The 12692-nt window shown below is 57.3% G+C and overlaps 1 protein-coding gene across 1 annotated transcript in view; it reads left to right on the top strand.

Annotated features, from left to right (window-relative positions):
• The window catches only part of HMCN2 (hemicentin 2), a 149894-nt gene that overhangs the window by 99483 nt on the left and 37719 nt on the right, over positions 1-12692 (top strand). The window contains exons 50-62 of the mRNA XM_060013970.1: positions 95-268; positions 393-506; positions 943-1085; positions 1444-1594; positions 2445-2663; positions 4280-4393; positions 4799-4986; positions 5613-5709; positions 6481-6642; positions 6815-6928; positions 7902-8104; positions 8815-8896; positions 10478-10609. Coding sequence (XP_059869953.1) covers positions 95-268; positions 393-506; positions 943-1085; positions 1444-1594; positions 2445-2663; positions 4280-4393; positions 4799-4986; positions 5613-5709; positions 6481-6642; positions 6815-6928; positions 7902-8104; positions 8815-8896; positions 10478-10609 — 1893 coding nt within the window. The remainder of the gene's footprint in view (positions 1-94; positions 269-392; positions 507-942; positions 1086-1443; positions 1595-2444; positions 2664-4279; positions 4394-4798; positions 4987-5612; positions 5710-6480; positions 6643-6814; positions 6929-7901; positions 8105-8814; positions 8897-10477; positions 10610-12692) is intronic.

Here is a 12692-nt window from a genome sequence, read left to right as displayed (position 1 = left end):
CAAAAGCCAGGCACCAGGGTCTGAGGCTCTTCTGGGTCCTTGGGCCCAGGGTGGGGGATCTCCGTTCACGAGCACACTCCCTGCCCCACCGCAGTGGTTCCCACCATCCTGGGAGTGAGCGAGGACAGTGCTGACGAGGAGGTGACCGTGACCATCAACAACCCCGTCTCCCTGATCTGCGAGGCGCTGGCCTTTCCCTCCCCCACCATCACCTGGATGAAGGATGGGGCCCCGTTTGAGGGCTTGAACAACGTCCAGCTGCTCCCAGGTGATGCCCTCGGGGTGGAGAGGAGGGAGACAGGGGGCAGGTGACGCGTCATCGGGCTGGGTCAGAGGAAGGGAGCCTAAGTGAATGCCTGGGGGTGGCCCGCTGCCCCCCGCCCCCCAAGCAGGCACCCACGGGCTGCAGATCCTGAACGCCCAGAAGGAAGACGCGGGCCAGTACACCTGCGTGGTCACCAATGAGCTTGGCGAGGCCATGAAGAACTACCACGTGGAAGTCCTCAGTGAGTCAGGGACCCTCCAGGGCACCAGTCGGGTGCCCTCTGATGGTCACTGGCCAGCCAGAGCCGGCTCAGTCATTTTAGGGCCGAGGACCTAGGAGGAGGGAACCAGTGAGCTAGGACTTGGGCCACGTGGACGCCCAGAGCCACACCAGTCCTGGCTTCCTTCTGCCACTCACACTGTGGTACAACCAGAGACCCCACAACTTGAGACCTGGTACCCTCAAGAGAGCTCCCAGAGGTCACCCCAGGAATCCCCCCACCTCAGACCTGACCTGTGCCGTAACCATCTCTCCCCAGGAGCGGGTGGGTTTCCAGAGTTCCTCCACTCTCAGAGAGCCAACACCCCGTTTCTGGGACAGACCCGGGGCCAGGGGGAGCGCAGGGTCTCAGCACCTCTCCTGCGGGCCTGCTCCTCAGACTGCTTTGTGGTTTTCAGTTCCCCCTTCCATCTCCAAAGATGACCCCTCCGGGGAGGTCGTCGTGAAGGAAGTGAAGTCCAAGGTCAATAGTACCTTGACCCTGGAGTGCGAGTGCTGGGCCACGCCCCCACCCACCATCAGCTGGTACAAAGACGGACGGGTGAGCCCGGGACACCCTGGCGGCCTCAGGCTCTCAGTCTGGTCCCCCTCGTCTGCTTGGAAGCTTCCAGAAAAGGCAGTCAAGGCATCAGGCCCCAGAGCTGGCCTGGGCCCCACCCCACCCTTTGTATTTTAATAAGAAATTCAACTCTTTATAGGAAACAAGTCTCACGAACATTAAACCCTCACTGAATTCTCTTCTAATTTTTAAGTTGTATGGATTTGGTGTTACAAAATTGTCGGAGTGTTCTTATCACTTTATGTTGTATTCCAAAAATTGTGTGAAAATAGAAGTACACTCGTCTGGGGGCTTTCTGCCCCTCACTTCTGATGTCTGTTTCCGCTCTTTCCACCCTCAGCCCGTGACCCCCAACCAGCGTGTCCACATCCTTGGTGAAGGACAGCTACTCCAGATCCAGTCCACGCAGGCCTCGGATTCTGGGCGATACGTGTGCACGGCCACCAATGTGGTTGGCGAGGATGACCAGGACTTCAACGTGCTCATCCGGGGTGTGTAGGGCCACAGGGAGGGGTGGGGCGTGGGCCAGTAGGACTGCGAGGCCGCATGGCTGGGGGTGGGGAGTGTCAGTGCTGCTGGGGTGGCCTGGTGGGAGGGCTCTGTTCTTACCGCTGTCTGTATGTGTGGCCCCCAAGCCCCCGGCCTGGGCTCTTTCATGAACTGACCTTGTGACACAGACATTGTTGCCCCCCAGGCCTTGGTTTTACCTTTGTAAAATGTGGGTGATCAAATCAGGTGACCTTGAGGGCTCCCCCAGTTCAAAAAGCCAGTGATGAGGGGCCTCTGTGCTCCAAGGCATACACTCTGGCTAACGCTTAGAATCTGGCATTCTCCTCTGAGAAATACCAGCGTGTCACAAGCCTGAGTCCACTAGACACGAGCTCCAGAGAGAGGAAACTTATCCTAGTGCCCAGCATAGTAGTTGCTCAGTAAACACTGGTTGAAGCAGTGAGTGAATTTTAAAACTGCCTTGGGGCTTCCCTGGTGGCACAGTGGTTGAGAGTCTGCCTGCCGATGCAGGGGACACTGGTTCGTGCCCCGGTCCAGGAAGATCCCACTTGCCGCGGAGCGGCTGGGCCTGTGAGCCATGGCCGCTGAGCCTGCGCGTCCGGAGCCTGTGCTCCGCAACGGGAGAGGCCACAACAGTGAGAGGCCCGTACCGCAAAACAAACAAACAAACAAAACAAACAAACAAACAAACAAAAACTGCCTTGACTGAAGGATTTGGCTCAAACAGTGGAATTTCTGTGCCTGGGGAGGGGCTGGGACGGGAATCTCTTTGAGCGGTTCATCCCCGTCCCTCAGCTATGGGTCCTAATGGCTTTGTCCCCCACTCCCCAGTACCCCCCATGTTCCAGAAGGTGGGAGATGCCGGTGCAGCCTTTGAGACCCTGTCCCGAGAGGAAGAGGCCCGGGGTGGGGTGACGGAATACCGGGAGATCGTGGAGAACAACCCCGCCTACCTGTACTGTGACACCAATGCGGTCCCACCCCCGGAGCTCACCTGGTACAGGGAAGACCAGCCCCTCTCGGCCACAGATGGGGTGTCTGTTCTGCAAGGTAGGCCAGGGCTGCAGAGAGAAGCAGGGCGTTTGCAGGCAGGCGCCAGGGTCACACCCACATCAGAGCTGGTCTCCTCTGCCTTTCTGTAAGTCCTTGAGCTCTCCTGTGTGCTGCTTGCTGTGTGACCCCGGGCAGGGCACGTGAACACTCTGGACCTTAGCTGCCTTTTGTAAACCGGGGCTAGAAGTTCTTTACCAGTTTGAAGGCTAGAATGGGGTCCCTTTCTGCCTCTGCTTTTTAGAACAGAGGTTCTCATCTCGGCCGTGCCCACCTCTGGGCTTCAACATCTGTAATGTCCTGGCCCCTTTCTCTGGAGGTGTGGCCGGTTCCTTTATTAAGACCTTGTGACCCCAAATGCTGAAGAATCTCTCCCTGGGCTCTGATGACCACCCAGAGTCCAAGCTCATGGCTTATGTGACCTTTTAAATTTCTTCTTACAACTCTAAATATTTCTTTAAGGTTATTTAATTTTTGTAAACAACTGCTTTATTTCAGAATAGTTTTTTGTGGATGACTTTGAATTAAAAGCCTCCGGGGATGGGACTTAGAAATGCCTGGCTTCCCTAGGATGGCCCACAACTGGGAGGTATTCGAGACACAGAGCCCGGATGGGGTCCTGCCGGGTCCTGCCTGGTCCTGCCAGGCTTGGGCCAGTTGTGGCGCTGTCCAGCAGAGGGGGATGATGTGGGCTGCAGGATGAACAGGGTCATTCCAGGGTTTGTACTTTGGTACTTGCAGAAGAAGGTTGCCCCTTGGAGATCTGGGAGAGGCAATGCTTACGGAAAGCTCGATTGACCTTTAACCTGGCACTGCCCTCTGACCTAGGGATGCAGTGAGCTCAGTCACATGCTGATTGGCCTCTGACCCTGGCCACTGACCCCTAATCCTGGGTACACAGTGGTCACAGTCACAGCTGACTTTAATTCTGGCCCTGATCACAGATTAACCTCATGTATCGAGTGACCCCTCCCCCAGCCGTGGCCGCTGCCTCCCCAAATCCCGGGTGCTGTCTCCTGGCTCTGCACATAGTGAGCCCCTGGTTCTAACCCTGCTCACAGCCCACCACATCCTGGGTCAGAGATCCCCCAACCCAGAGTCCTGAGCACACAGCGACCCTAGCCCAGCTTCCACTAGAGACCAGCTCCAATCCCACAGATGCCAGGCTCTGGCCCTGGCTGGCTCTTGTGCACAGAGGGTCCCAGGTGCTGCACCCCAATTGCCCCCACGCCCAACCACTGCCGCCTCCTGAGAGCCTCTGCCGACACGTGCCAAGCTCTCTGCCCTTCCCTCTGCCTTCGGTGAGGAGCTGGGCTCAGCACTGCTGGGCACTCTTTTTGGGAGCCTCAGTTTTTCCATCTGTAAGATGGGAGTAGTAACAGCACACGGAGTCAGAGGCCAGGGAAATGCTCAGCCCAGGGCCTGGCACAGAGTAAGCTGCCACTGCGCTTTATTTGATCCCCTTGACCCGTGACCTGAGCAGAGCAGGCGATTCTCTGCGTTTCACAGATGAGGTGGGGGAGCGGGAGTGGCCGGGGGGAAAGTGATGTGTCCCAGGTCCCCTCCAGGGGGAAGAGCGGGTTTCCTCGTCCTGGCTCAGGCCTCTGTCCCCGCAGGAGGCCGGGTCCTGCAGATACCCCTGGTGCGTGCGGAAGATGCCGGGAGGTACTCTTGCAAGGCCTCCAATGAGGTGGGCGCGGACTGGCTGCACTACCAGCTGCTGGTGTTGAGTGAGTGGCCTGGCCTGGGGGCGGGCGGGCGCGGCGTGGTCTCATGGCTACAGGTCCCATGAGGGGCCCCCTCCCAAAGGGGGTCCAAGTAGAGAGCATGTTCAGTCCTACTGTACTCGGAGGTTGGTACGGTAGGGGTTACGAGCTTGGGCTCTGAAACCAGACAGGACTGGATTCAAATTGCAAGTGAGCTGCTTCCTAGCTGTGTGACCTTGAGCAAATCACAGCCCTCTCTGTGCCCGATTCCTTAGCTGCGGCAGGGCCTGGGAGCGCTTGGTGGGCAGGGTTCAAGGAGCCCCAGCCAGTGCCCGGCACCAAGCAGTGTTCTTGCCTCGACGCCCGCCCCCCCAGGGACCTTTCCCAGGGAGGCTGCCCGCTCTTCACCCTCTTCTCCCCCCGACCCAGCCCCACCTGTGATCCCGGGTGCCACAGAGGAGCTGGTGGAGGAGGTGACTGTCAACGCCAGCAGCACCGTCAGCCTACAGTGCCCGGCCCTGGGCAACCCTGTGCCCACCATCTCGTGGCTCCAGAACGGGCTGCCTTTCTCCCCAAGCCCGTGGCTGCAGGTCCTGGAGGACGGGCAAGTGTTGCAGGTCAGGGCGACCCCCGGCTTGGGCTGAAGGCAGCGGCTGCTGCGACGCAGTGCTGCTTGTCTGAGGACCGATGAGCTGACCCCTCTCTGTGCCAAACGAGGCTCTTTGCCTGCAACCACGTTGGAGCCCCTGGGATTTAATTCAGCCCACCAGATAATCGTATGTGAGCAGCCTTGCTGGGCTACGCATGGCGCCTGAAAAGGACGCACAGGCGTGCCACACTTGGAGCCCAGCACGGCACAGGGCAGCCTTCCTCGGGAGTGCCATTGGACGCTTACAGAGCTGTGCCCAGCACCTAGGACCTCGGGCAGCTCCTCGGCCACCCAGTGTCCAGACAGCCCCACGGCACCCCTGGAGTCCAACACAGCACACAGCACCCTCCTCGGGGCTGGGGGAGGGGACTGTTGTCACCATCTAGTTTGCTACGGGGAATCATCCGTCAGCTTCGCATGCCCCCAGATGTCACAGAAAGCCCTAGATGGCTGTGGGGTGAGCCCCTAAGCATTGCTCCACGTAGGCAAAGGTGGTCTTCCTGGTCCCTGCCGTGCCTGGAATGGGTGGGAGGAACCCTCACACTAGTTCCCGGTGGGACCCAGAGCCATCCGGCCGGTGGCATGCGCCCACAGGTGTCCACGGCAGAGGTGGCTGACGCTGCCAGCTACATGTGTGTGGCCGAGAACCCGGCGGGCTCCGCGGAGAAGCTCTTCACCCTCAGGGTGCAAGGTGAGCTGGGCTGAGCAGGAAAGCCCCTGGGTTCCCCAGCTGAGGAGGGGCTGGTGCTCCGGGTCTGCCCCACGCGCTCCGAGGACTCACCCTGCGGGCAGACACGGCGCCTCGGTCCTTCCAGTGTCCTGGGCTCTGGGCCAGTGCCAGCCGTACCCCAGGAGCGCATGTGGGGGACGCTGATCACTAGATAGTTTTAAGCAGCTTCGGGGGCTGCCAGAAGAATGGATCTTCTGAGGCCTTACAGCACCATGATTGCGCATTTGCTGTGTACCTGGCGTGGGGCTGAGTACTTTCCCCGGACTCATAGCTGAGAGGTTAGCCCAATCTTAGGGCTGTGGAAACAGACTCAGAGATGTCACCCAGTGGGGGTCTCCCCGCCCTGGAGTCGGTCGGCCCTCTCCACCTCTGCATTCTTATGACGCATATACGTCTCAGTGGCCATGAGCTCTGCCTCCAGACGTGGGGCAGCTGTGGCCTCGGGGCGGAGGGATGATGGTATTACTCAAGGTCTAGGACTCAAACCTGAATTGATAGTCTGGCTCTGCCACTGAGCAGCTGAGTGACCTTGGAAAAGTGACTCTCCCTCTCTGATCTCTAAGCCCCCGTGTTCGCATCTGTAAGATGGTTATGACAGATAGGAGCTGCTGCACAGTGAGGTTTGAAGCTCCAGGAGCTAGTGAAGGCCCTGTGTCTCGCTCTGTGGCCGTCCGCTCCCTGCCGGTATGCGTCGTCATGTGTCTTTCTTTATCCTGGTGGCCGCGGGGACAGTCCCACCACGAATCGCGGGTCTGAACTCGGAGCAGGTCACCGCCATCCTCAACAGCAGCGTCTCCTTCCCATGCGAGGTCCGCGCTCACCCGAGCCCTGAAGTCACGTGGTACAAGGACAGCCGGGCCCTCTCCATGGGAGAAGAAGTCTTCCTCCTGCCTGGTGAGTGAACTGAGGCTGGGGACCCAGCTCTGAGGCTCTGTGGGAAAGCAGAGCTGCCTCCCCAAACCTGGGACGGGACTGGATGTCGGGGAGGGCTTTAGGGCTGTGGGCGTGGGGGCTGGGGGCTGGGGCCTGTTCGCTGGTACCAGGGGCATCTCCCCCACCCCGGCAGGCACCCACACGCTGCAGCTGTCTCGGGCACAGCTGTCGGACTCTGGAATGTACATGTGTGAGGCCCTCAATGCCGCCGGCCGGGACCAAAAGCTGGTGCAGCTTAGCGTGCTGGGTATGTCCTGTCTGTCCCCCCACCTGCACTGTCCCCCACTCCTTCAATCAGCCCTCACACCCTCAGACAGCACAGCCAGGAGAGGGGCAGCTGGCCCTGGGGGAGCCTGGGATGGCCTGTGCCCTCTGCTGCAGTGGTATCAGGGGGGCGTGGTGGTTAAGATCCTAGTTTTTAGCGTTTGGACATGCTTGGGTTTGAAACTCAGCTGTCCACTTATTTGCTCTGTGACCTTGGGCAAGTCACTTCCCCTCCCTGAGCCTTGCGTCTCTCAGCTGTAAGGTGCTGGTTGGTATAAGGGTAAGATGATGGTATGTGAGCCCTTAGCCCAGTGCCTGGTGCCCCGTGAGCTGTGAAGCTGAGGAGGGGACAGCAGGATAACAGCCAGAGCTGGCCCAGGAAGGGCCCTTCCCAAGCCTGATGGATCACGAAGTTCTCCGCATGGAACCTTCTGGGGGGCTTCTGGTCTTCTGAATCCTCTTGGGGAAAAGCTGGCCCAAGATGTCATGAGCCAGCACTCCCTGGAGGGTTCTTTCAAGCCCTGGGGCAGGTTCATTCATTTGTGCCTGTTCACCTACTGTGCGCCCGGCACCGTGCCAGGTCTTGTGGGCTCACAGCTGGGGTGGGAGCTTCTGCACTGGTTTGCTGGAGGGACATGGGCCTGTGGACCCGCATGGAGGGCCCTAACCTAGCTGGGGCCTGCCCTGTGTAGGAAAGAGCCTAGGAGGGTTGTCGTAGCATCTCCCCCGACTGGGAGGCTGAACCCAGAGAGGGCAAGAGGCTTTTCCCAGGTCACCCAGCGGGCCCTTGGCATGCTGGCCTGGCTTCTCTTCTTCCAGCTCCCTGGGTCTGTGCCATCCCCTGCGGCGGGGTCCACTGCGTGACCTTGTCTCTCCATAGGCTGTTAGCCTGCGGCTGGGGCCAGGGAGGACACGGGGAAGGCCGCGCCCCTCACTCAGCTCATCTCCTTCCCCAGTTCCCCCAACCTTCAGGCAGGCTTCCAGTGGCCCCCAGGGTGTGGTCCTGGTGAAGGCGGGGGACAAGGCCGTCCTGAGCTGCGAGGCAGACTCACTTCCCGAGCCAACCGTGACCTGGCACAAGGACGGGCAGCCCCTGGTCCTGGCACAGAGGACCCAAGCTCTGCTGGGTGGGCAGAGGCTGGAGATCCAGGACACCCGGGTGAGATGTCTGGTGGTGCGGGCAGCCGCGGGAAGCCCTGGGAATGTCACCTCCTGGTCCTGGGGAGCCGAGGGTGGGCATGGGGGGCAGCTGGGTGGCAAGATGGGGGGGCTGCTGCCTCCTTGGCCTGCAGGATCCCAATCCAAGATGATGAGCAGCGTCCGGGGTGGGAGACGTGGGAAGAGCACGGGGCCGCAGATCGGGCTGCACACTGACTCACAGAATCACTTGGAGCAGATCCGCCTGCCTGTTGCCCCAGAATCCAGAAGCCTTTGCAGGCCCCTCTGGTTGTGACTTCCTGGGAGTCTGTTCCACCTGCCCACGCCCCTCCCTGGGACGGATTAGACACTCACGAGTGTTCTTTGGATGAACATTTGCTGCTCCTCTCGAATTGCACCTGGGTTCCGTCTCCTGACTCAGCGCCATCCCCACAGTGAGGGAACCTTCTCCTCCAGGCTCCACAGACAGACGTGCAGCCCCAGGGAAGGGTGGGGTCTGCATCCTGTGCACTCACCTTCCATCGACCCTCCTGCATCTTAAGGCTCTTGGGAAAGGCCAGAGGGTCCCATCTCCCCTTTGGCTTCCCAGGCAGGACCAGCATATTTGGGGAGTTCCTGCTGTGGAAGGTTCTGGGACCTGGATGTTTTGGGGGAGCCGTAGGTATCCCCACTGCAGCCGCACACTGTCTTCATGTGCTCTCTCCGTCCCAGGTGTCGGATAAAGGTTTGTACAGCTGTAGAGTCAACAATACAGCCGGGGAGGCCGTGCGGACCTTCACCCTCACGGTCCAGGGTAAGCCGGGCACCAGGCTGCCAGCGTCGCTGCGGTACCCCTAGCAGCACAGGGAGTTGCCAAGGATGGGAAGGGCCACAGCTGGAAAGGGAAGGTGTGGCTGAGTGTTTAGGGCACAAGATCTGGAACTGAAAAGACCAGGATCCAAATAGGACTCTGCCAATGACTTGCTCTGTGGGACTCAGTAGAGTGACTTTACCCCTTAGCCTCAGCTTTATCTTCAGTGAAAGGAGCTAAACGTGGTACCTGCCTGTGTGGCACCCAGGAAGTCCTCAATCTGTGGTCTGCCATGACTGTGTCTAGAAAGTGCTGGGCCCAGGGCCCGGTGTGGAAGCACTGGGACAGGAGCCCTAAGAGATCAGACCCTCGGAGTGCAGGGGCCATGTCACCCCCGCCTGAGCCCTGAGGGACCTGCCCCAGAAGCCCAAGAATGGAACATAGATGGCATTTCATTGGGTGTAGCTCAAGCTGGGGATGAGGGAGAGCCTGTTGGAGCTGCCTAGGGAAGCAAGGGATGAAGGCTTGGCCAGATTTCCTCAGGATCAGCTATTGTGTCGGTTAGGGAATAGACTCAGCTGGGTAACAAAAAGACCCCAAAATACAGTGCATCAAGTAAGAGAGACGTTTACCTCTGTCATCCAAAAGCCCAGAGGTGAGTGTCTAGGCTGGAGGGTAGATCTGTACCTACCAAGTGGTAATTTAGGGACCAGGATCCTTCCATCCTGTTGATCTCCCATCCCCTGGGGGTTGTCCCTGTCCATGTCGCATCCTGTCCCAGCCCACGAAGCAGAAATGAGCAGACGTAGAGGGCAAGCATTTTTATTTTAAGTGGGTGATGCAGAAGTTGCATCTGTCCCCTGTGCTTGTATCCCATGAGTGAGAACTTTGACAGCTGGCCACAGCAGGCTGCAGGGGAGACTGGGAAATGTAGTTTCTACCTGAGTGACCCCGTGCAAGATGGGATGGACAGCTTGTGGGGACACCAGCTGTCTGCTGCACATGCCAAACCCTGTAGCCTCTCCAAAAGGGGGACAGTGGATGGATTCAACCCTGAGCCATATTGAGTACCAGTGTTGAAAATTATTGACACCAGGTCTGCTGCTCAAAGCCCATAGCTTCTTCTCCTGGTGGCCACCTTAATGAACAGTGGGGAAGGGAGGAATGTCTGGTCCTTGAGGGAGAAGATGTTTCATCCTGAGCACAGCTATCTCTTTTCCACTGGTAGTGGCTACCTGGGATGCACGACTTCATCCTGGCTGAGCAGCAGAGAGTGTTGGGATCAATTAGTGATGTCTGCCCTGGCATAGTCTAAGGTCTGCTGGTGCAATAGCCATGAAATTTACCATCCTTGGGCTAAGTGGTCCCCGCCTGGGCTCTGCTTTGTAAATGTTTTGAAATAGCCAGCTGCTGGTTGTATTTACATTTGCGAATAAAACAACTCATATCATCATCAATGGCAAGGCATAAAATGTCAACTCCTAACCACAGGGAAGGGCTTCTCGGGCATCCCTGATCTGCCTGAGAGGAAGGAAGCAGGAGGCAGGGTCTTAGGATTCTGGGAATCTGGCTTCTCTCCTGCAGTGGCCCCAACGTTTGAGAACCCCAAGACGGAGACCGTGAGTCAGGTGGCTGGAAGCCCCCTGGTCCTGAGCTGTGACGTGACTGCAGTCCCAGCACCTAGTGTTACCTGGCTGAAAGACAGAATGCCTGTTGGTGAGTGCATTAGTCCTTATCTTGTTGGCGCCAAGTAGTCCTTTATTTAATGAAATGGCAGTGAAAACAGAAGGGGTAGTTGGTTGTTAACGGTTCTTACTTGGCAAAATCAAAAGCTGGCAGTGCCCTGTTGGTCCCATCCCCCCCGATTTGTCTTTCAACCCTGTTGGCCTTGAAATCCCAACACTGAGAACCATCTGAGTGGGGGCTCAGTGGCTTCTTGTGTTTGTGTCCATAGTCAGCTCCCACGGGACAGAATTGCAGAGTGTGTGCTGAGGGTCTAGCTGGCCCGACCCTGGGCCTGGCGTTGGCCCCGAAGCTGCTCCTTCTCCAGTAACTCAGCCCCATTCGGCCCAACTGTCGGTCACCCCCATCCAGGCCTTCAACCTTGCCCCGCTCTCTTCCTCTCCCCCGACCCACCCACCCATCGGTCAGTAGACACCTCGTCTTGTCAACATAAATGCCTCTGGTGCCAGCCCTGCTCTCCATCCATAGCCTTTCCCGTTCCAGCCACCACTGTCCACACCCCTGGGTGAGGGCAGCAGCCCCTACACTGGTCTCTCGGGTCTCCTCCCTGCCTCCAATGCAGGCTCCACCGGGGCAGAAGGGATCACAAAGTGCAGCTCTGAGTGGGTCAGTTGTCTGTTGAAACTGAAAATCCTTTCGTGCCTGGAGTCCTCAGAACCACAGCCCAGGAGTCCCTTCGGGGCTGGGGCCAGCCCCCGTCTCCCTGCCCTGCTGCGTGCTCCAGACAGACCCAGCTGCTCTTGACTCCTTGCATATGCCTATGTCTGTCTGTCTGTCTCTGTCTTTCTCTTTCTCAATAACAGCCTTATTGAGATGTAATTCACATACTCTACAATTTACCCAATGAAAGCATCTAAATCAATTCTTTTTTGTATGATCACAGACCATCCCCACAATCAACTCTGGAACATTTTTTTTCCAACTGTATATTTTCGTTTTTAAAAAATTGAAATATAGTTGATTTACAATGTTGTGTAAATTCTGCTGTATAGCAAAGTGATTCAACTTTACATATATACATTCTTTTTATATTCTTTTCCATAATGGTTTATCATAGGATATTGAATATAGTTCCCTGTGCTATACAGTAGAACCTTGTTGTTTATAATTTGGGAACATCTTTATCACCCCAAGCGAAATCCCTTACCCATCGCCTTCACTCCCAGCCGCCCCGGCCTTAGGCAGCCACTAACCTACTTTCTGTCTCTGTAGACTTGCCCGTTCTGGACAATTCATATAACACGTGGAATCATACAACACGTGACCTCTTGTGACTGGCTCCTTCCACTTAGCATCGTGTCTTCAAGGTTCATCCGTGTTGTAGTATGTGTCAGTTCTTCATTCCTTTTTTAAGTTAATTTGTTTCTTTCTTTTTTATGGCTGAACGTTCCACTGTGTAGATATATCATGTTCTGTTTATCCGTCCACCAGCTGATGGACATTTGTGTTGTTTCCACCTTTTGGCTATGGTGGATAGGGTGCCATGAACGTTTGTGTACAGGTGTTTGTGTGGCGTTTGCTGTCCTTCCTCTTTGATATATACCTGGGAGTGGAATTGCTGTGGACCGTGTTCTCTCTCGGCTCCAGCTCTTGGCACGCACTGTTTCCTCCCTGAAATGCTCATCCCAGGCTCCCCGGACCACCTCCACTTTCACCTGGCTGATTCAGACTCACCTTCAGGTCTCAGCTGAGACTCACCTCCTCCAGAAGCCTGGCCTGGTCTCTCCATGCTCCGTCAGGGTTTCACAGGGCTGGGCACACAGGATTGTACCTGTGTCGCTGTCTCTGATGTATTTTGAACTCCTTGAGGACAGGGACCACGTTTCACTCATCTTTGATTCCCGAGCTCTCTCGCTGTTGGACACGTAGGAGTTGCTCAATACATTTTGTGTTGAAAGACTGGCTGGACAGATGAGGATCTGGGGGAGGGCAGACCAGTCTGGACTGGTGCAGTTAGAGAAGGCTTTGGGGCAGAGGTGCTGCTGGAGAACACGAGGGGGAGGCATTCTAGGCTGGGGGAGGGGTGCAGCTTGAGCAGAGGCCCAGGGGAAGCCCC

Source organism: Delphinus delphis, chromosome 6, assembly GCF_949987515.2.
Source record: "Delphinus delphis chromosome 6, mDelDel1.2, whole genome shotgun sequence".
Classification (NCBI taxonomy): Eukaryota; Metazoa; Chordata; class Mammalia; order Artiodactyla; family Delphinidae; genus Delphinus; species Delphinus delphis.
Note: the sequence above shows the minus strand (reverse complement) of the source record. Positions and strands in the feature narration are given on the sequence as shown.